The sequence below is a fragment of the Dipodomys merriami genome, unplaced genomic scaffold (genome assembly GCF_024711535.1).
Source record: "Dipodomys merriami isolate MVZ:Mamm:240054 unplaced genomic scaffold, mDipMer1.0.p SCAF_44, whole genome shotgun sequence".
NCBI lineage: Eukaryota > Metazoa > Chordata > Mammalia > Rodentia > Heteromyidae > Dipodomys > Dipodomys merriami.
This window is the reverse complement of record NW_027206002.1, coordinates 2,825,188-2,848,183: the sequence shown is the minus strand read 5'-3', so window position 1 is coordinate 2,848,183 and position 22,996 is coordinate 2,825,188. Positions and strand designations below refer to the sequence as shown.

The following is a 22,996-nucleotide window of genomic DNA, read 5'->3' as shown; positions in this document are numbered from 1 at the left end:
CGTCAGTGAGGCACCCGCGGGCCCGGAAGGAGCTGCCGGACGAGCTGGGGCCGCGGCAGCCATCGCGCTTTTGCAGTTCGGTCTCCGAGGCTGTGGGGCCCACGCCGAGCAGAGAAACGCGTCCGCTCCTGTGGCAGGTGGGTGGCAGCCCTTCGTTCGGTGGAGGTTGGCCGGCGTCAGGCTCAGGATCTCGGGGAAAGCTCACTTTTGGGGGGTCGTCGGAGCCTCCAGAGGAAGGGGGGGGCGTCTGTTTTTCCGCCCTGGAATGGGGCGGCGCGAGGCGGGGTGGGGGGGGGACGTGTAAGGGGGGATCCGCGCGGGGGGGCCCGACCTGCCGCCCCCTCGGGCGCAGTGACTTCAGGAAGGGGTCGCCAGCCAGCTTCCTCCTGCCCCCGGGCCTCAGTTTCCCCCACTTGGCTAAAGTGGAGGCAGCGGCGATCGTTGACAGCTGGACGGGCTTCGATGCGGGGCTTGCTTGCGTGCAAGCTGTGTTCCCCCCCCGTGGAGGGTAGGCCGAAGTCCCTTCCTAAATAGCCCAAGACCCAGTGGAGTGGGTAGCCCGGTGAGGGGGGCGGGAGATCAATGATAACCCTGCTGTTGGGGGGGTGGGGGGTGGGGGGGGGGCGGGACACTAACGATTTATGAAGTGTTCAGGATTTCCCAGCAAGATGAAAATGTGTTTGAAAAACCAAGAAATAGATTTCATCGGAAAAGTTTTTTTTTTTCCTCTTTTTAATATTGGGTCCAGTGGGTAGGAAAAAAAAAAATCAAACCTACTCTTGTTTATATTTGCATGTTCATACATCAAGCTTCATGTTGCCAAGTAGTCTTACTTTGGAGAAGACTCATGGTTCAGTTTCCGTTTTGATTGAGAGTAAAAGTCGAGCCGAAGCAAATGATAGAAGGAAAGGAGAAAATTGTGATGGGAGTGTTCAGGCCATACTCCGGAAGCACAACAGTACATCTGTTTTTTACAGACGATGAATTAAGAGAGGTTTACAATTTGTCACTAACTAGGGGGGGTCATGGTAGAGCAACGTGTGTCTTTCATTGTTCTTTTTCAGTAGATTTATGTTTGTGGCTAGAATATTTCAAACTTTAAAAATTTTAAGATAACACCTACCCAACAGTGTGACTAGTTCCACCTACACAGGAGGCTGGAGCTTGGGGATGGGGGCGGGGTAAGGGAAAGCAATCACTTGGGCCCAAAATTTGAGGCCAGCTTGAGCTAATAGCAGGACCCAGACTCAAGGAGAAAACAGTGTTAAAATTTGGAGGTACTTCACTGGTATTGTCTGAGTTTATATAAAAGTGCCGTCTTCATTTTTAAACAGGTTAAATGCATTTTAATTGGGCACTGGTGGCTCACACCTGTAATCCTAGTTACTCAAGAGGCTGACATCTGAGGATCAGGGTTTGAAGCCCCACAGGGCAGACAAATCCAAGAAACTCTTATCTCTAGTTCACCAGCTCAAGTAGTAAAAACCCAAGTGAGAAGCCCTGAATTCAGTTCCCAATACCATAAGAAGTGCATTTTGAGTGCTTGCCTAGTATGCATGAAGCCCTGGGTTCAATACCTCAGTACCACATAAAGAGAAAAAGCCAGAAGTGGTGCTGTGGCTCAGGTGGTAGAGTGTTAGCCTTGAGCAAAAGAAGCTCCAGGAGAGTACCCAGACCCTGAATTCAAGCCCAGGACTGGCCAAAAAAAAAAAAAAGTGCATTTTAACCTTCTTTTGCCTTGCAATATTGTGCTTGAATAAAAATTCAAGCAGCCGGACACCGGTGGCTCATGCCTGTAATCCTAGCTACTCAGGAGGCTGAAATCTGAGGATCATGGTTCAAAGCCTGTCTGAGACTCGTATCTCCAATAAACCACTAGAAAACTGGAAGTGGCACTGTGGCTCAAGTGGTAGAGTGCTTGCCTTGAGTTGAACAGCGCGGGGTCAGCACCCAAGCCCAGAGTTCAAGCCTACGGCCGACAAAGAAAAAAAAAATTCAAGCAAGACATGACACAAAAGATTAGTCTATCAGAAATAGAAATCACTGCCACATCATTCCAAGCTTACACACTAGAATTCAATAGTAATGATTCATTTCTCCACTCCCTTCTTTAAGTACACATTTGGCTGAACTCATATAAATTTTTCTCTGAGAAAACATTACTGAGCAGGTAATTTTTTAAGCAAATAATTTTTTTTTTTTTTGGTCCGGACGTGGGGCCTGAACTCTGGGCCTGGGCGCTGTCCCTCAGCTCTTCAGCTCAAGGCTAGCGCTCTACCACTTGAGCCATAGCGCCACCCCAGCTTTTTTCTTTTTGCTTATGTGGTGCTGAGGAATCAAACCCAGGGCCTCAGGCATGCAAGGCAAGCGCTCTACCACTGAGCCATCTTCCCAGCCCCGCAAATAATTTTTTTTTTTTTTGGTCAGTTGTGGGGCTTGAACTCTGGGCCTGGGCACTTGCCCCTGAGCTCTTCAGCTCAAAGTGAACAGTCTACCACTTGAGCCACAGCACCACTTCTGGTTTTCTGGTGGTTAATTGGGGATAAGAGTCTCCCGGACTTTCCTTCCCAGAGTGGCTTTGAACTGTGATCCACAGCTCTCAGCCTCCTGCGTAGCTAGGATTACAGGCATGAGCCACCAGCACCTGGCTCTTAAGCAAATAATTTTTAAATCACAGTATTGAAAAGTTTCTCTTGCTTGTGTATAGTTTTTGAAACTACTTCTGTGTTACATATGTCTATAAATCCAGCACTCAAATGTTTTGAGGATTGTATTAGTCATCAAGTGATTTTGATATTCTTAGTTCAGTACACAAGTTCAAGTTTAATACTCAGTCTCAAAACAACCTATGTTTTCTTTTTGTGTGTGTGTATGTGTCTGTGTGTGTGGGGGGGAGTAGTTATGTCTTTGTGTGTGTTTGTACCAATTCAGGGGCTTGAACAGGATTGGATGCTGTCTCTGAGCTTTTGTGTTCAAGTCTAGCTTGAGCCACAGCTCCACTTTTGGCTTTTTGGTGCTTAATTGAAGAGTTTCATGGATTTCTGCCTGGGCTGGCTTTGAACCAGGATCCTCAGATCTCATTCTCATGAGTAGCTACCTGCTCCTGGCTGTGGTTTTTTTTTTTTTTTTTAAGTGTTTTGGGTCTGGTCATGGGGACTGAACTCTGGGCCTGGGCACTGTCCCTCAGCTCTTTAGCTCAAGGCTAGCACTCTACCACTTGAGCTACAGTGCCACTTCCGGCTTTTTTTTTCTTTTTGCTTATGTGGTGCTGAGGAATCGAACCCAGGGCCTCAGGCATGCAAGGCAAGCACTCTACCACTGAGCCACCTTCTCAGCCCCTGGTTTTTGTTTTTTTGTCAGCCATCAGGCTTGAACTCAGGGTCTGGGCACTGCTCCTGAACTCTTTTTGCTCAAGGCTAGTTAGTGTTCTACCACTTTGAATCACAGCCCCACTTCTAGTTTCTGGTAGTTTTTTTTTGTCGGTCGTGGGGCTTGAACTCTGGGCCTGGACGCTGTTCCTCAGCTCTTCAGCTCAAGGCGAGCGCTCTACCACTTGAGCTACAGCACCACTTCCGATTTTCTGGTGGTTTATTGGAGATAGGAGTCTCACGGTCTTTCTTGCCCGGGCTGGCTTTGAACCGCGATCCTCAGATCTCAGCCTCCTGAGTAGCTAGGATTACAGGCGTGAGCCACCAGCGCCCGGCACCTGTCTTTTTTTTTTTAAAAAAAAATTATTATGGGGGGGGAGGATGGGAAGGGAAAACAAAGGAGGAGGCTGCAATGCTTGATAAGAAATGTACTCATCTTGCCCATGTAATTGTAACCCCTCTGTACAGTATTTTCACAATAAAAAATTATTATTATAGAGGTGATGTACAGAGAGATTACAGTTACATGTCAGTACATATGAGGACATTTCTTTTTGACTATGTCACCCCTTCCCTCGCTCTCTGTTTTTCCCTCCCATTCCCCTCTACAAGTTTTATAGTTCATTTTCAACACAGTGTCTATTGAGTATCACTGCTTACAGTTTTTTGTTTTGTTTTGTTTTGCTTTTTTGAGATAGGGTCTTACTTGTGCAACCCAGGCTGATCTCAAACTCTCCAACATCCTACCTCAGCCTTCCAAGTGCTGGGATTACAAGTGAGTACTACTATGCCAGGCAAATATTGTGTTTTGTTGTTTCAGAGTAGTGCATTGTCTCTGAGCCTAACACAGGCTAGGCAAGTGCATTACTACTGAACTACATCTGCAGCATTTTGTTTTGTTTTATAGATGATCCTGCCATATAGCCCAGGCTGGCCTCCTGAATGCTGGAATTACTGTGCATATGCCACCGTGCCTGGCCAACCTTCTTTTAATATAGTTCTTGGTGTTGTTACTTTGAGGTTTTTTTGTTTTGTTTTGTTGCTTTTCATACTCTGGAAAGAAAGCTATATTTGTGTCACTTCTAAAGGAAACTTGTGTTTTTGATTTCTTGAATGAAACTAAAGTTGAGTTAACTTGTGATTGCCATTTTTTTTTTTTTTTGGGAGGGTGACTAGATAAGGTTTATTTGTACTCCAGTTTCAAAACTTTAAAGGCTATAGAAAAAAATCCAGCAGTTATAGGAGAGAAAAATTGTAAAGCCAGTATGGTTTTGAAACATTCTATATAGGTTATGGTTCAGCAGACCTTGGCCTTCTTTGTGTTTCTAATACTATTTAAATTTAGGAGGATTCATAAATTAAGCTTACAGATAGAATGCTGATCTTGTAGAATTTGTTCATTTTTTTAAATGGTAAGCCTAGAAGCCTACAGTTTTTTGTACTGAGGGCCTCATGCTTGCTTTGCTTGCTTGCTCAGCTAGTACTCTACCATTTAAGCCACACTTCTAGCTTTGCTTTTTACTGCTTATATTGGAGTCTCAAAAAGTTTTCTGGGAAGTGGCGCTGTGGCTTAAGCGGTAGAGCGCTTGCCTTGAGCTGAAGAGCACAAGGACAGTGCCCAGGCCCAGAGTTCAAGCCCCATGACTGACAAAAAAAAAAAAAAAAGAAAAGAAAAAAAAAGTTTTCTGTCTGAGCTGGCTTTGAACCTTGGTCCTCCAAATCTTAGCCTTTTGAGTCGATGGGATTACTTGCATGATCCACTGACACCCTAGGAAAATATAAGATTTTAAATGCCAATTTGCAAAATAATGTATTACATTTTTGGGGAGCAGTAGGGTTTAGAGTCTTACTATGTAGCCTGTGTTGGCTTTAAACTCTTCTTTTTTTTTTTTTTAATTGTGAACATACTGTACAGAGGGGTTACAATTACATGAGCAAGGGCTTTAAACTCTTGATACTTCTGCCTCTGTCTCCTGAATACTAGGATTACTAGGTGTGTGTCATCACACTCAATTTAATAGTAACAACTTTTAATACAAAAAAAGTTTTAATGGCATTCTGATTTCACATCAAATATTAATACACTATCACTGATTCTCCAGAAAAGGAAAGAATAGTTTCCTTTATATCAGATAGAGAAATTTCACTACAAGAAATTAACTGGAAGGTAGATTCTGGTTGCTCACACCTGTAATCCTAGCCAGCCAGGCAGGAAAGTCCATGAGACTCTTCTCTCCAGTTAGCCACCAAAAGAGGAAATGGAGCTGTGGTTCAAGTCATAGAGCACTAGACTTGAGCAAAAAGGCTCAGGGACAGTGCCCAGGCCCTGAGTTCTAGCCCCAGCATTTGCACACACATACACATACATGAAGTGTTCAATGTTTTCAGTTTCAATGCTGTAACTAATTACAAAATATCTTCATTACCTCAAAAAAGCAATCCAGCCCGATCCACAGTCACTCCTTAGTTCCCTTCCCCAGTTGGGCAAACTACTTACTCTAAGAATTGGCCTGCAGTGGCCATTTCATATAAAGGGTGTAATGGGACCAAGTTCTAAGAAGTTATTTGTAATCTGAGAACTTCGATTCCATTACAGCCTTGCACTGATTTTCCTGTTATTTGAGCAGATCACTTTTTAATCTGCCTAGGACCTTTTCCTGTTCGGTGTCCCTGCAATAAATAAACCTGCTGACGTGATGTGTTCCTTGTTCTTGACCTTTGCTCTTCACATGTCTGAATAGTATGTTCATGGTGTTGTGTAACCTGTTCTCAGGGCTCAGGTATCTGTTTGTAGCTAAATAACTTTTATTCTTAGTTTATTTTTCTTTCTTTCTTTAAAAAAAAAACCAATACAACTTGTTCTGTTTGTAAATAGCTCCTCGTTTGTTTTAAGGTTCTTCCAAATTACAACTTTGCTGAAGTAGAAATATCTCTTCTAAAGTAGAGTTTCTCTGTTATTTAATCTGGTACCATCCTTATGTAAAAACAGATCTTTTTCCCTTTAAGGCTTGCCTCATTCCACATTCTTCATGGCTGTCACCTACCAACATCATCTCTAATGAGGAGGAGGAGGAGGAGTTCTTTTCTTCTGTGTTTCTTTCTTTTTTTTTCTTCTTTTCTATTTTTTGGTGGTAGTACTAGGGTTTGAACTCAGGTGGCATAAATTGCTAGTTAGATGTTTTACCACTTGAGCCACGTCCCCAGCCTGGACTCTGACTCTTGTTTCAGTCCAACATTCTACTGTAATGACCTCTACTCTTGCCTGTCACTGTGGACAATGTCCCTCTGTCCTGGCTTCCCCGATCTTTCACCTCTGCTTCTCTTTATCTCTTCTCCGAGAGCCAGGCCTTGAGGCTTACCACCACCCAGACCTGAACTTTTCTGAACTCTTGAGTCCATGTTCTCTATTTTGCGGTTACAATCCTGGCCTACCTTTCACCTCTCCCACCTCGTTCGTACTCCATCTCCACCTGTGTTTGGCTGGCAGCCCTTCCCCCTATTCTGGCCTTATCCTGTAAGAATCCTGGCTTTGGTCCCCGCTCAGCTCCCATTCTGCACATCTATGCCTGGATTTATGATCAGATCACTTCAGTCCCTCTCACTAGTGCCCTCACAGTCCTGTCACCCTGGTCCTTTTTTATCCCTACCCTGGAAGTCTCTAATCTCCAGCCATTCCATGTTCTAAAACCTGCATTGTGTGTGTGTGTGTGTGTGGGGGGGAGATGTTGGAATTGAGGGTGGGAAATCAGGGCTGACTTGCAGTGCTATGAATATTTGCTTTTCAACTCCCACTGAGCCCTTAGATTGCTCTAGAAATCTTTCCCCTGCCAGTGCTGAGGACTGAACATAGCCCTCATAAATTTGAGGCAAGCTTCTTTAAAGTAGTCTTTTAACTGGGTCCATTCCTCACAGTAGCTGTTCTAATATCTGCTCCTCCTCTCAAAATTTCTCTATATCTTAACCCCTTTTGTTTTGGTTGTTGTTGCTGCTGGTAATGGTGGAGGTTCTGGGGTATGAACTCAAGGACTTTCACTTTGCTAGACAGGTGCTTTACCACTTGAGCCACGCTCCCAGACCTTTGTGCTTTGGTTATTTTTCAAGTAGGGTCTTGACATTTCTGTCTAAGTCTATCCTCAGACCTTCATCAGTGGTCTCCCACTGATGAGAGGGTGCCTTTCTAACTTTTGCCTGAGCTGGCTTCAAACTTTGATTCTCCCCATCTTCAAGTGGCTGCAATTTATAGGTGTGAACCAAAATGCACAACTTTCTCTCCTTCTTCCTTTTTCTAGTGCAAGGAACTGAAGATTTGTCTGTATCCATCTTATACATAGCCTCCAGACTAACTGTACCTAGCAAGATATGTCATCTTAGATTAGCTTCGTTACATAGTCAGAAGACCACAGCTCCCGATATGCTGGGCAGTCTTATGTAATTACCATTAGTGCCTCCTTTCACTAAAGGGTCCTGATTTAGGTGATAAATTCTACCCTCTATAGTGGATGGAGCTATAAGGTAAACTCCCAGCCTAGTAGTCTAGATCTTGTATGGCTTCCCTCTTTGCTACCCTGGGAACCCTGGGTACCTGGTGCTACCTTAAAACCTCTGCCCATTCTCCTTCCCAACAGCAAAATCTTCTCCCTCTATGCCTGAAGTGCTCCTGCCTCCAACACCAGCCTAAGAGTTCTGGGAGAAGTAAGTTCTCACTGGAGGTGGTCTGTGAAGGCACATGCCAATAGAAGAGTGCATGGGATGCTAGGACTAGAAGAGATACTGGCAAAAACAATAACAGAAACTGGAAGGACAAGGAGCTGATTACAGAATCCTAGCTTATCAGGAGGCTGAGATCTGAGATCATGTTTGAAGCCTACCCTGGCAGACAAATCTGAGAGACTTATTTCCAATTAACCAGCAAAATGCGGGAAGTGGAGGTATGGCTCAAGTAGTAAAGTGCCAGCCTAGCCTTGAGTGAAAAAGCCGAGAGAGAGAGAGAGAGAGACAGAGAGGCAGAGAGAGAGAGAGAGAGAGAGAGAGAGAGAGAGAGAATCAAATCCAGCTGTTGAGAGGCCACAGCTGCCTGAGGTGACATGGTGACACTGTTGAAGCATGCGCAGTCTTAAGGAGAGCAGAATCCTGGGTGGACCTGTGAACAATATTTAAAGTGGAATGGAGCCTGTCTATGATTCATAAATGGTGTAATCTTGAACTAGTTACAAGTTCCTTCTGAAATCTCTCAGGGTGTTGTAAAAATCAGATATGATAAAATGCAATAAGTAACCCTGTGAAGTGAATGAGAACAGGTTCAATAGTTTGAAGTGGCCAGGAACCCCTGTAATCCTAGCTTCTCAGGAGGCTGAGACCTGAGGATGTTAGTTTGAAGCCGCCCAGGTAGGAAAGTCTGTGAGTCTCTTACCTCCAATTAACTAGCAAAAAGTCAGAAGTAGGGTTGTGTTTCAAGTGATAGAGCACTAGCCTTGAGTGAAAAAAGCCGAGGGTTAGCACCCTGGCCCTCAGCTCAAGCCCCAGTACAGACACAAGCAAAACAAAACAAAAAGTTTGAAATGGAATGAGAGAAAAGAATATTTTAGAGTTTTGATAGTGACTATAAATTGAAGGTAAGGAACTACTGGTGGGGTTGGAGGCATGGCTTTGTTGGTAAAGTGCTAGCCAATGAGTAAAAGTATCAGGTTCAAATCTCAGTCTTGGACCAAAAAAAAGAAAAAGAAGCTACTGACAAGAGAGAGGTTAAAAATAAGGGGAAAGGGACTGGGAAGGTGGCTCAGTGGTAGAGCGCTTGCCTTGCATGCATGAGGCCCTGGGTTTGATTCCTCAGCACCACATAAGCAGAAAAAAAAAGCCGGAAGTCTCACTGTGGCTCAAGTGGTAGAACACTAGCCTTGAGCTGAAGAGCTGAGGGACAGAGCCCAAGCCCAGAGTTCAGGCCCCACGACCGGACCCCCCCCCCAAAAAAAAAGAAAAGATAAGGGGAAGTAAGTGTGTGTGGGGGAGGGGTTAGAAGTACCTCTCTCTTTAAGAGGTACCTTCTACCAAACTCCTATTTAATCTTTAACACTTAGGCTAAATGTTTTTTTTTTTTTTTTTCCCAGAAAACGTGTGTGTGTGTGCGTGCGTGCGTGCGTGCGTGCGTGCGTGCGCGCGTGCGCGCGCGCCTGCCCTGAGGCTTGAATTTAGGGTCTGGGTGCTGTCCCTCAGCTTTTTTGCTCAAGACTAGTACTCTACCTCTTGAGCCACAGCTCCACTTTTGTTTTTTGTTTTTTTGGTAGCTTATTGGAAACAACAGTCTTATGGATTTTCTTCCTCAGTCTGGCTTCAAACAGATATCCTCAGATCTCAGCCTCCTGAGTAGCTAGGATTATAGGCATGACCCACTGGCACTGGGCTTGGTTTCTCTTGTAATATAGAATAAAAGTATGTAAGCATACTATACTTCTTCTGTTGCATTATTCATTTAAAAAATTAGTACTTAAGAACTTAGATTGCAATACAAGCAGTTCTTTTTGTGTTTGTATAAATCTTGAAATCCTACAGGTTTTCATTAAATCACTATTTAACTATGTATTTGTATAGCTAATTTACCACTCTAGATTATAGCCTTTGTGAGGAAAAGAGCCATGTTTATCTTAATCTTCTGTATTCTCTATTATGCCTAGTTCAGGACCTTGGACCTAAGATGAACTCAGGAAATATCAACTGAATGAATAAAATATCTCACCACATTCTACTGCTTTGTTTGATTCTCTACGACAAAAGTTACTATAATTCTCTTTGAAAAACATATAACTTAAAATCTCTAGGAAAGGGGCTAGGAAGATGATTCAGTGGTAGAGTGCTTGCCTTGCATGCATGAGGCCCTGGGTTCGATTCCTCAGCACCACATAAGCAAAAAGAAAAAAGCCGGAAGTGGCGCTGTGGCTCAAGTGGTAGAGCGCTAGCCTTGAGCTGAAGAGCTGAGGCCCAGAGTGCCCAGGCCCAGAGTTCAGGCCCCATGACCGGACCCCCCCCCAAAAAAAAATCTCTAGGAAAGATAAACTTACATATATTCTCTAATCCTAATTTCTTTTTGTTGTTGTTGTTTTGTTCTGGTTTTTGGTGCTACAGATCAAAGTCAGGGTCTTGCACATACAATGGAACCCTAATAATAATGGCAGAACTAGAAGTGTAGGTGTGTGTGTGTGTGTGTGTGTGTGTGTGTGTGTGTGTGTGTGTGTGTGTGTGTGTGTGTGTGTGTGTGTGTGTGTGTGTGTGTGTGTGTGTGTGTTTTATGCACGTGCACGCTGGGCCTGGAGTTTGAATTTGGGGTTTGGGCACTGTCCCTGAGCTTTTGTGCTTAAGGTTGGCACTCTACCACTTGAGCCACAGCTCCACTTCTGGCTTTTTGTAGTTAATTGGAGATAAAGAGTTTCATGGACATTCCTGCTCAGGCTGGCTTTAAACCTCGATCCTCAGATCTCAGCCTTCTGAGTAGTTATGATTACAAGTGTGAGCCACCAGCACCCAGGGATTTTCTTTCTGTTTCTGAAACAAGGTCTTGCTATGTATCACAGGCTGTCCTTGAGTGCACTGTGTAACCCAGATTGGCCTTGGTCTCACCATTCCCCTGTCTTAGCTTCTCAGTTGCTGGGATTACAGAACTGTGCCACCATGCCGAGTTAAGGAGATACAACTTTTAATCTGAGTGAAATAGGAACACCTAAGGTATTATATTCATATACATATATGTGATATATACATATACATATTTATATGTGTGGATATATGTGTATACATATATCATATGTTGTATATCTCATTCTTTTGATGCTGACAATGGAATTATTCGGAAATTTGCTGATCACTTGATCTTAGGAACTGATTTACTATAAAAACAAAATTCTAGCCAAATGTGCAACATACCTGTAATCCCAACTATTCAGGGTCTTGTCACATACTTGTAAGCCAAGCTACTCAGGAGACTGAGGTAGAAGATTGAAAGTTCAAGGCCCGTCTAGGCAATTCAGAGTGCAACTGTCTTTAAGAAGTAAAAATAAGGTGTACATCTGTGCCTCATTCTTGTAATCCTAACTACTCAGGAGGCAGAGATCTGAAAATTGAGGTTTAAAGCTAGCCCACGCAGGAAGGTCTGTGGAAACTCTTATCTCCAAATAATCACCAAAAAAATCACCAAAACCACCAATAATCACCAAAAAAAAGAGAGCTAGAAGTAGAGTTGTGGCTCAAGTGGTAGAGCACTAATGACTTAAGCAAAAAAGCTCAGGGACAATACCTGGGCCCTGATCAAGCCCCAGAACAGGTACACGTATAAAAATAGTAAAAATAAAACTAAGCTAGGTGCAGTGGTTCCTGCCTGTAATCCTAGCTAGTGGGTGAGATCAGGGAAATTGCAGTTTTAGGATAACTGGGCAACAAGTTTGAGCAGCCCCCACCCCTTCCCCTTCCCCGCTCTGCTCATCTCACGATGTAGCCCAGGCTGGCCATGACCTTGAGATCTTACCTCAGATTCCCAAGTACTAGGGTTACTATGGCTGGCTGCCACTTTGATTTTTGAAAAAGATTTGTACCAGTTTAACCTGCTACTAGCTATCCTTCTTTTACAACATTTTTTTTTTCTAGCCTTGGCTGTTGTAATTCTTTTTTACTTTGCTCCCTTGATGGGCAGAAAATAGTCTCTACTTGATGGCTTAATGGCATTTTGGTTTTTTTAATAAATCAGTATAGATCAGGTTTGTTGTAACACCATTAGTGTTTAATGTATAGTGTTTCCTGTTGAGTACTAAACCTCAAACTCTTCTTTTTCAGACCCTATAAGACTTGGATATGTCCTTCATATTTGATTGGATTTACAGTGGTTTCAGCAGTGTGCTACAGTTTTTAGGTAATGTTGGCTCTCTGTATGACTAATTACCCTATTTAATACTATATTTACAAGTATGCTTCTTTGTGTTGAACTACTTCATCTGTAAACCAGTTCTTAAGGAAAAGTGTTTTTAAATCATGTTGACTACTCATTCTTTTAAGTTACATAATCTTGGCCAACTTAATTTTTTTCACCTTACCCCCAGTTTCCTTATCAGTAAAATGGCAACAGTAATTAGTGTTTCTTCAGATTGTTGTTAATTATATTCCTAAAAAAATATACTGTTCATTAATGAGTTTATGTATATAAATGCTTTATTTCTTAGGAATCCAATGTTTTTATTTGGTTGATTTTTGCCAGTACCAGAGCTTGAACTTGGGGCCTTTATACTCTTACTTGCTCAGCTTTCTTTTTTTTGGGGGGGAGGGTCCTGTCGTGGGGCTTGAACTCTGGGCCTGCGCGCTGTCCCTCAGCTCTTCAGCTCAAGGCTAGCGCTCTACCACTTGAGCCACAGCGCCACTTCCAGCTTTTTTCTTTTTGCTTATGTGGTGCTGAGGAATCGAACCCAGGGCCTCAGGCATACAAGGCAAGCGCTCTACCACTGAGCCACCTTCCCAGCCCTTGCTCAGCTTTCTTAACAAACAAAAACCTCTTTTAGAACTGAAAATAAGGCCTACAGGCATGGCTCAAGTGGTTTATAGCTTTAGCCATGAGCAAGAAAGCTCAGTGGGGCTGGGAATGTGGCTTAGTGGTAGTAGAGTGTTTACCTAGCATGCATGAAGCCCTGGGTTTGATTCTTCAGTACCACATAAGGAGAAAAAGCTAGAAGTGGCGCTGTGACTCAAGTGGTAGAGTGCTGGCCTTGAGCAAAAAAAGCTCAGGGACAGTGCCTAGGCCCTGAGTTTAAGCCCCAGGACTGGCAAAAAGAAAGAAAGAGAGAAAGAGAGAGGGAGGAGGAGGGAGAAGAAAGCTCAGTGAGAGTAGGAAACTTTAAGTCTTAATACCAGCATACAACACACACACACATACATACACACACACTGAAAATAACTTAGATTTTTTAAAAATTGAAAATGTGGGCTGGGAAGGTAGCTCAGCGGTAGAGTGCATGCCTTGCAAGCATGAGGCCCTGGGTTCGATTCCTCAGCACCATATAAACAGAAAAGGCCGGAAGTGGCGCTGTGGCTCCAGTGATAGAGCACTAGTCTTGAGCTGAAGAGCTGAGGGACAGCGCCCAGACCCAGAATTCAGGCCCCATGACCCGCAAAAAACAAACAAAAAAAAAACCAACAAAAATTGAAAATGTTAGGAACCTAGACTTATTGGATAATCTGTTTTATAACACTTTAACCAATCATAGTTCTTACTCTGCAGGGTTATATAAGAAAACTGGTAAACTGGTATTTCTTGGACTGGACAATGCAGGAAAAACAACACTGCTGCACATGCTAAAAGATGACAGACTTGGCCAGCATGTGCCAACATTGCATCCCAGTAAGTATATTAATCTAGGACACATGTTCCAGTAAAATGACGCTGAGTCAGACACCAGCCAAACACTTTTATGTTTTTGGGGAGGAGTGAGGCAAATGCGGATGGATAAATTATGAGGTAGATAAATTATGAGGTTGTTTGACCTGTCCCTAGAATAGTACTAACATACTAAAATAGTGACCTCTACTTGCTTGGATTTTTCACTTGTTGCTAGTATTCTGCACTTGAGCCCTACTTTTCACTGGTGATTTTGAAGCTGGAGTCTAGCAAAACTCTTTTGTCCAGGTTGCCAATAAACCAGAGTCCTCCAGATATCAGCTGCCTGAATAGCTAGAAGTACAAGCATGAACAATGGGGCAAAATAGTACTGGGTTTGAATTAAGGGCCTCATACTTGCAAGCACTCTACATTTGCCCCACACCCCTAAGCCCCCTTTTTTTTCCTTTCAGATAGGGTCTCATGCTTTTTTTTTTTGTTTGTTTGTTTGTTTCTGTTTCCCAAGGAGCTGGGATTATAGATATAAACCACCATACCCAGCAAGAACAATACAATTGCCAGATACCAGGGGTGCAGGCCTGTAATCCTAGCTGCTTAACAGCCCGGGACCTGGGGGAGATCAAGGTTGGAATACAGCCCAGACAGAAAAGTCTGAGACTATCTCCAGTTAACCAGCAAAATGCCAGACTAGGAGTGTGGCTCAAGTGGTAGAATACCAGCTGTGATTGGGGAAATAAAAAGCCAGAAAAAGTTGAGTTCAATCCCAGGAGTGGCATAAACAAACAATACTATTAAAGAAAAATGATCATAGTAAAATTGAGTATATAAAATTGTCTACAAAAATAGCAGAATTGGAAGAGACTACAGAGTAATCTTTTTTTTTTTTTTTTTTTTTTTGCCAGTCCTGAGGTGTAAACTCAGGGCCTGGGCACTGTTCCGGAGCTTCTTTTATGCAAGGCTAGCACTCTACCACTTGAGCCACACAGCACCATTTCTGGCCTTTTCTGTTTATGTGATACTGAAGAATCGAACCCAGGGCTTTATGCATGCTAGGCAAGCACTCTACCACTAAGCCACATTCCCAGCCCGACAGAGTAATCTTGTGTTAGATATAAGGTATGAGTCATTTGTTTACTTTTTTTTTTTTTTTGCTAGTCCTGAGGCTTGAACTCAGGGCCTGGGCGCTGTCCCATTGAGCTTTTTGCTAGTTCTCTACCACTTTGAGCCACGGTTCTACTTCTGGTTTTCTGGTGGTTAGTTGGAGATAAGAGTCTAAGGGACTTTTCTGCCCAGACTGGCTTTGAACCGCAATCCTCAGATCTCAGCCTCCTGAATAGCTGGGATTACAGGTGTAAGCCACCAGTGCCTGGCATCCTCCACTTTTATTTTGGACAGTGCTCCTTATCTAGCCTAACTTTGAACCCTTGCCTCCGCTTCCTGAGTCCTGGCTTACAGCCTGTGTCACCATACCTAGGGGGAGGGGACATGTCAACAAAATATTCCTTTATTAGTTTATAAATGTTTGGTTTGACCTTGCTTGCAATTAAAGTAATCCAACATTAAATTGATTTCTGTTTTGGCTTTTGTGTGTGTGTGTTTTTTGAGGCAGAGTGCTGCTTTGTGGTTGGGGCTGCCCTCACCTCAAAAGTGCTGAAAATTTCTAATTTTCATGTTATATAAGCATTTTTGTTTTTTTGTTTAGCTTCAGAAGAACTAACTATTGCTGGCATGACTTTTACAACATTTGATCTGGGTGGCCATGTTCAAGGTAAGAATCTATTCCTCTGTATTCTTCCTTTTATTTTAACTTACTACAGGTATAGCCATTGTGTTTCAGTACAGGAATGTTTAATGATTACTATCCCAGATAAATGCTTTAAAAGCAAAGGGTAGGATTAGGGGTATGGTTTGAATGGTAGAGCTTTTGCTTTATAAGCATAAGGCCTTAAGTTTAAACCCCCCAATACTTCCAAAAAGAAAAGAAAAAAAATTCTAGAATGACTATCGTGATAAACAGTTGCTGAATTGCTTATGTGGTAAAGTAGATGGGCTTTTACTCACTTTTACTTGAATCTACCTAGTTCTAAATTTTTATTTTTCAGAGGAACCACCATACTGATTTCCATAGTTGTTGCACTAATTTACATTCCTACCAACACTGTACAAGGGCTCTTTTTTCCCCATATTCCAATTAGTGTTTGTTGTTTGTTTTCTTGATGATTTCCATTCTGATTGGGTGAGATGGAATCTCAGTATAGTTTTGGTTTTCTTTTCCTTTATAGTTAAGGATTTTGAACATTTTTTCATGAATGTGGTAGCCATTTTTTTTCCTCTTCTGAGAACTGTCTCTTTCATTCATTCTCCATTAATTAGTCATGTTATTCTTTTCCTATTTACTTCTAGATATTAATCCTTTACCCATTGAATAGCTGGCAAAGATTTTGTCCCATTCTGTGAGTTTTCTCTTTGTTCTGAGAGTTATTTCTTCCGCTGTACAGAAACTTTTATTGATTCAGTCTCATTTGTCCATTCTTGCTTTATTTTCTGAACAATTGGAGTCCTATTCAGAAAAGGATTCCTTGTACCTGTAACTTTTCCAGGGTTTCCCATATTAGATTTAAATTTTAGGTCTTTGAGTTCTTTGATCCATTTGGAGGTGAAGAGTATGTTGGTACTGGGGCTTGAACTCAGGGTCTCATGCTCTCTTGCTTTTTTGCTCAAGACTGGTTCTCTACCACTTGAACCATACCTCCACTTCTGGCTTTATTTTCTGGCTAATTGATGAGTCTTATGGATTTTTCTGCTTGGTCTGGCTTTAAACCTGGATCCTCAGATCTTTACCTCCTGAGTGGGATTATAGGCTACTAGCATCCACCTTGGAGTTGAGTTTTGTTCACAGTCAAAGATAGGAGCCTAGTTTCAGTCTCCTACAGGTAGATAACTGGTTTCCTCAGCACCATTTGCTGAACAGACTTCTTTTTCCAGTATTTGCTTTTAGCTCCTTTGCCAAAAATTAGATGGCAGTGGCAGTGTAACTTTATTTTGGGGTCTTCTGTTCCATTGGTTTGTGGTGTGTGTGTGTACCAATATCATGTTGCTTTTGTTACTATGGCTCTGTAGTATAATTTAAAGGCCAATATGGTGATACCCTCCTAGATGCACTGTTTGCTCAAGATTACTTTTGTCATATAGGGGCTTTTATACTTCCATGTGAATTTATTTTTGCAAAGAATGACATTAAGATTTTGATGGGCATTGATTGAATATGTAAATTGATTTTTTTATACTACACATCTATGACCATGGAAGTTTTTTCTATCTTCTAATTTTTTTTTCTTCAAAATTTTATAGGTTTCAATGTAGAGCTCTTTCCCCTCCTTGATTACTTTTTCTTTTTGCTCATGTGGTGCTGAGGAATCGAACCCAGGGCCACAGGCATGCAAGGCAAGCGCTCTACCACTGAGCCACCTTCCCAGCCCCTGATTACTTTTTCTTAGGTATTTTTTTTTTTCAAGACTATTGTGATAGAATTTTTTTTGGCAGTACAAATTTGTCACTGGAAAAAATTGATAGGCTAGAATGTCAGAAACCAATACTGCCCATTAATGTATGCTTTGTCCTGCTTATATTATATAATTTCCTACAGAAAGATGAGATTTCTATAGTGGCAATCTAAAGAACTTGCTGAGCATCATTGTCTAATGGTAGAAGATATTAACTCTACTTCTGGTAGGAAAATTAGAGAGTGAAGTATTTTACCCACAGTCAAGCAAAGTCTGAAATTTCAGTTTTGGTGGGAAGCACCACCAGCTGAAAAGTCAACTTGAGCATATAGTAAGCGGCAGCCAGGAGGTACCTGCTCTGTGTTCTCTGATCACACCATCTGCTATGTCTCATCAGCAAGTAAATTCTAACTCTTGATTGTTTTGTTGTTAGCCCGAAGAGTATGGAAAAACTACCTTCCGGCTATCAATGGCATTGTATTCCTGGTGGATTGTGCAGATCATGAAAGACTGTTGGAATCAAAAGAAGAACTTGATGTAAGTTGAATAATTAAAACTACGTGTGGTGAAGTCACTTCTATCAGCCTGAATAGGTTGGAGTTGAAGGTATCAAAGTACAACTTTTCTGCAATCTGTGATGACACTCTTGGCAATTTATTGAGCTTGTGATTAGCAGTGGATTAACTCAATGATTACCACAAAAGTGGAGTAATAGTAGCTATGAGGAAGTACTAACACATGTACTTCCTGAAAACCTCAGGACACTAGATTGTGCCCTTCCAGTGTGTTACTGTCAGCTGCATCTGGGGGTGGGTTGATTGTGAGTTCCTGCTTCCTAGGATGCCATTTCTTTACCAGTTAGTCAGAAGCCAGCATTTGAATAATATGCCATCATTGTCTCTACTTCTAGAAGAAGGCAGGTGCATGTTTAGCTACCTCTTCTCCCTCTCTCAGGTCAAGAGCAGCAACAAGGCAGAACTAGATCTAAGTCCAGAGAGTAGCAAATATGGAATTGGACTGAAGGTTGCAGGTGAATGAATACTTGTTCATATGGAAATGTCCAAAGTAGAAAAGTTCCTGATTTTTTCCTTTGTGCCAGGCATTATTCTTAGTATTTTGTGATTTAACTCTCAGCTCCAATAAGGTTGGTTCTGCTCTTTCCCTGCTCTCTCTGAGTTTTCGTGGAATTAACTTGCCCAAGATGGCAACTCAGAAGCAGCAGAACCAGAAGTGAAATCAGGTCTGTCCACCTCCAAGGCAGCCACTCTACTTACCCATATACATACAGGCAATGTGAACTTTTTCAGAAAGAGCCTTAGGGAGACCAAAGAATTGAGTTTATGGCTTCATTGTACTCACTTTAAGATGTGGGAGCTAGGTGCCAGTGGCTCACACCTGTAATCCTCACTACTCAGGAGGCTGAGATCTGAGCAGTTTGAAGCTAGCTCAGGCAGGAAAATCTGTGAGACTCTTATCTTCACTTATCACAAAAAGCCAGAAGTGGAGCTATGGCTCAAAGTACCAGCCTTGAGCATACAATCTCAGGGACAGAGCCCAGGCCCAGAGTTCAAGCCCCAGAACCAGCAAAAAGAAAAAAAAAAAAAAAAAGAAAAGAAAAAAAAACAAGATGTGGAGAAGTGAGTGAGCAAGTGGGCATATTACAACATGGTAGAAAAAGTCCTGTTTTGTCAGAGTAAGCTTTTGTGTGGTCTCAAACCAACTTGTTTCTTTGTTGTTTTTCAGTCACTAATGACAGATGAAACAATTGCTAATGTGCCTATACTCATTCTTGGGAACAAGATTGACAGACCTGAAGCCATCAGTGAAGAGAGGTTACGAGAGATGTTTGGTCTCTATGGTCAGACAACAGGAAAGGTAAAAAAGACAGTTGTGGATATTCCTGTAGGATAAACATGTCCTTAAGATAGTTTGCCAACAAATTCTGTGTGTGTGTGTTTGTGTGTGTGTGTGTGTGTCTGTCTGTCTCAGTGTGTCAGTTATGGGGCCTGAACTCTGGGCCTGGGCACTGTCCCTCAGCTCTTCAGCTCAAGAGCCACTTGAGCCACAGCGTCACTTCCGGCTTTTTTTTTCTTTTTGCTTATGTGGTGCTGAGGAATGGAACCCAGGGCCTCTGGCATGCAAGGCATGCGCTCTACCACTGAGCCACCTTCCCAGCCCCCACAGTGCCACTTTTGGTTTTTCTGTTTATGTGGTGCTGAGGAATTGAACCCAGGGCCTCATGCATGTTAGACAAGCACTCTACCACTAAGCTACCTTCCCCCCCAACAAATTCATTTTTTAAGAAAACAATTTTTTAACACTTTTTTGTATGTTTTTATTGTAAAAATACTCTACAGATCTTTTTTTTTTTTTTTTTTTTTTTGCCAGTCCTGGGACAGAACTGGGCACTGTCCCTGAGCTTTTGCTCAAGGCTAGTGCTCTACCACTTGAGCCACAGAGCCACTTCCAGCTTTTTCTCTTTATGTGGTACTGAGGAATTGAACCCAGGGCTTCATGCATGCTAGGCAAGTACTCTACCACTAAGCCACATTCCAAGCCCTATTCAGTTCATTTTTAATGTCTTCATTTCTATCTACTAATGAAGAATGAGACCGAAAAAGTGTTGGGCTCAGTTCTTCCTAAGGTTTGTGCTTATGGGAAACTGTTAATTATCATATCTTTTCAGAATTAGCCACTAGGGCTAGGGATGTTGTTCAGTAGAAGCAGCCCTGGGTTCAATTCCCAACACCATCTAAAAACAAAACAAATATCCATCAAGTAATTTATTTAAGTATTTAGGCATACCAATAGTATGTTCAATATTCTGAGTTCACCGGAGGTAAGTAAGACATAAACTTGGACATAAGAGTGTGTTAGGGTTTCTGAAAGTATACCTTATAATAATCTTTAAGGTACTATTTGAGGTGTTCTTTATAACCCAGGTTGACATGGAACTTAGAACTCTTTGCCTCAGACTTCACCAGCTCGCATTATTTTTGTGTTCATTTATGATGGATCCATTAAGAAGTCAGGGAAAGATAAGTCTAGAAAAATCTCAGATAGGTTTAAATGGAAGAATAGCTGGTGGTGGTGGCTTAAGCCTGTTATCCCACTATGTTGGAAGCCTAAAAGGATTACAGTTCAGGCCAGCCTGGGAAGTAAGTAACAAGATCCTATTTGAAAAATAAAGCAAAAATGGCTGGCATTGTAGCTCAATTGGTAGAGCACCTGCACAGCAACATAAGGCCCTGAGTTCAAATCCTAGTACTGCCAGAAATAATTACTAATCATGGGAGAACTTTATAGAATTTCCTTGGTTTACATACATACTTTCAGAGTAGAGCACTACTAAAGCATGTAAGTATTATTATGTTGGGTAACATTGATCTGGAAGACATTGATCTCTGCCTTGTGTGGGAGGGGCTTAGGGATTCAACGCAAGACCTTGTGCATGCTAATTTTTCTTACTCAAATGTCATAACAAAATTGGCCCTCCAAGGATTTTTTTTGGCAGCATTAGAGTTGGAACTCAAGGCCTTGTTCTTGCTTGGCAAGTGCTCTACCAGTTGCTCTATCCCTAGCCCCTTTGCTGTTGTTATTTTTCAGATAGTCTTCTTTTTGCCAGTCCTAGGGCTTGAACTCGGGGCTTGGGCACTGTCCCTGAGCTGCTTTTGTTCAAGGCTAGCACTCAGCCATTTGATTCACAGTTCCACTTCCGGCTTTTTCTGCTTATGTGTTACTGAGGATTGAACCTAGAGCTTTATGCATGCTAGGCAAGCACTCTACCACTAAGCCACATTCCCATCTTTTTTCTTTTTAACTGGTCCTAGGTTTGAACTCAGGGCCTGGGCACTGTCCCTGAGCCTCTTTGTGCTCAAGGCTAGTGTTCTACTTGAGCCACAGCACCGTTTACCATTTCCAGTTTTCTGGTGGTTAATTGGAGATAAGAGTCCCATGGACTTTCCTGACCTGGATGGTGATCCTCAGATCTCAGCCTCCTGAGTAGCTAGGCGTGAGCCACTAGCACCTGGCTTAGAGTTTTGGTTTTGGTTTTGTTTTGGCTTGGGTCCGGCATTGGATTGCAGTCCTCCTAATCCTGGCTCATTGGGTTTATGGCTGTGTGCCTCCATGTCCTTGTCTATTTAATGTCAGCTCCACTTTTTTAAAATGCTTTTTTTAATCTTAAACCTAACTCAGTGTTTGTCTTTAATATCAGTGAAGTCAATTTGGATTTTATCTTCTTGAGTTTGTTTTGGTTTTGTGCTGGTACGAGGGCTTGAACTCAGGGGGGTTTTTTTGCTCTCATTCTGCTTTGCTTGCTCAAGGGTCATGCTCTATCACTTGAGCCATGTTTCCAATTCAGCATTTTGCTGGTTAATTGGAGATAGAATCACGACTTTTCTGCTCAGGTTGGCTTCCAGGTTGATCTTCCAGGTCAGTCTCTTGGGTAGCTAAGATTATAAGCATTCAGCCATAGCTTCTAAAGCAGAACCTAGAGCCTGTTGGTGAGAGCAGTTTTTATTCCACCAAACTTCACCGTCACGTGGCTCTTGCCTTGCAGGGCAGTGTGTCGCTGAAAGAGCTGAACGCCCGACCTCTGGAAGTTTTCATGTGCAGCGTGCTGAAGAGGCAAGGGTATGGCGAAGGCTTCCGCTGGATGGCGCAGTACATCGATTAGCCCCTGGGGTGACGGTACGGGTTCCAGGCGGGGTCTCCGGGTCAAGGCCTTCTCAGAGATTCGATCGCCCAACACTTGTAACTTGAATTCAATAGACTTTTGTTGGTTTCAAATAGATTTTTTTAAAGATATATTAATATATCAACTTAATTTGAGTGAGAATTGAAAACTGATTCATGTAAGTTTGAATACCACCTTATTAGCTTTCAAATTCCTTCATAGTTTTTACAGTTTCTAGTCTGACCTTCTTCCCAGCACCATTTGTAAAGAGCAGCTTTCCAACAGTACATTTGAAGCACTTTTTAACGATGTGAACCTACAAACATAAACCATATGTAAAGCTCATCATGTTAAATTTTTTTTTATGTACTCTTTTGGAAATAGTTTTTAAATACTAGATTCTCTGTCCACCCATTAAGTATGCAGTTAATAATTGGCTTATCAGTGATTGCATGATGCCTTACAGTCCTCAAGAATACTTTTTCTTATGCAAACGTCATGCAATAAAACAAACTCTAATGTTTAGCATCCTTGTTGGGCAAATGTTTCATTTGAGTGTGTCTTATCTAGGTAGTATACTATGAAAATTCAAGTACTTAATAGTATACTTGTGAGAGGGATGTTGGGAAAATAGATCCCTTTGAATTTAGAATAATGTTTCAGACCCGAGGGCTTTGGTAGTTGGTTGTACCAGATACCACATTTCTCCCTGAATCGTGTATTTTTATCAGGATGCTGCCATTGTCAGTGCTCTTTTCTGTAGAAAAGCATATCTGTAGTACACAGGCTGAGTATCTTTGGAAGGCCCTGAAGTCCCATCCCAGTTCTAGTGTTCTTGGTGTCTAGTTTGGCAATCTGTGCTTCACCAGAAGTAGCAACAGGCGCCAATCTCCCAGCGTTCACAGGCACGTTCCAGGCTTCACACCATCATCCTGGTATGGTGATACACACCAGGCCAACTCAGGCAGCATTGTGAGTGGTCATGTTGTGAAGATTGTAGGTCTAAGGAGAGGGGGGCAGTTTGTTCTTGGAGGATTTTGCTCCTGTCTTAGTTCTTTTTCATTTTTTGTTTTACTTCTTTGTA

The 22,996-nt window shown here is 42.3% G+C and overlaps 1 protein-coding gene across 2 annotated transcripts; it reads left to right on the top strand.

The window, feature by feature from the left end:
• Window positions 1–16: 16 nt before the first annotated feature.
• On the top strand, window positions 17–22,437 carry Sar1b (secretion associated Ras related GTPase 1B). Of its 2 annotated transcripts, XM_069993782.1 has the most exons (8): window positions 17–137; window positions 4,067–4,143; window positions 12,183–12,258; window positions 13,615–13,734; window positions 15,434–15,499; window positions 17,668–17,771; window positions 18,978–19,109; window positions 21,796–22,437. In XM_069993782.1, the coding sequence occupies exons 3-8, from the start codon at window positions 12,201–12,203 to the stop codon at window positions 21,910–21,912; spliced, it is 597 nt and encodes a 198-aa protein (XP_069849883.1). In that variant the 5' UTR covers window positions 17–137; window positions 4,067–4,143; window positions 12,183–12,200; the 3' UTR covers window positions 21,913–22,437. The 2 variants fall into 2 exon arrangements, with proteins under 2 accessions (XP_069849883.1, XP_069849882.1); XM_069993781.1 differs by lacking the exon at window positions 4,067–4,143.
• Window positions 22,438–22,996: the final 559 nt, after the last annotated feature.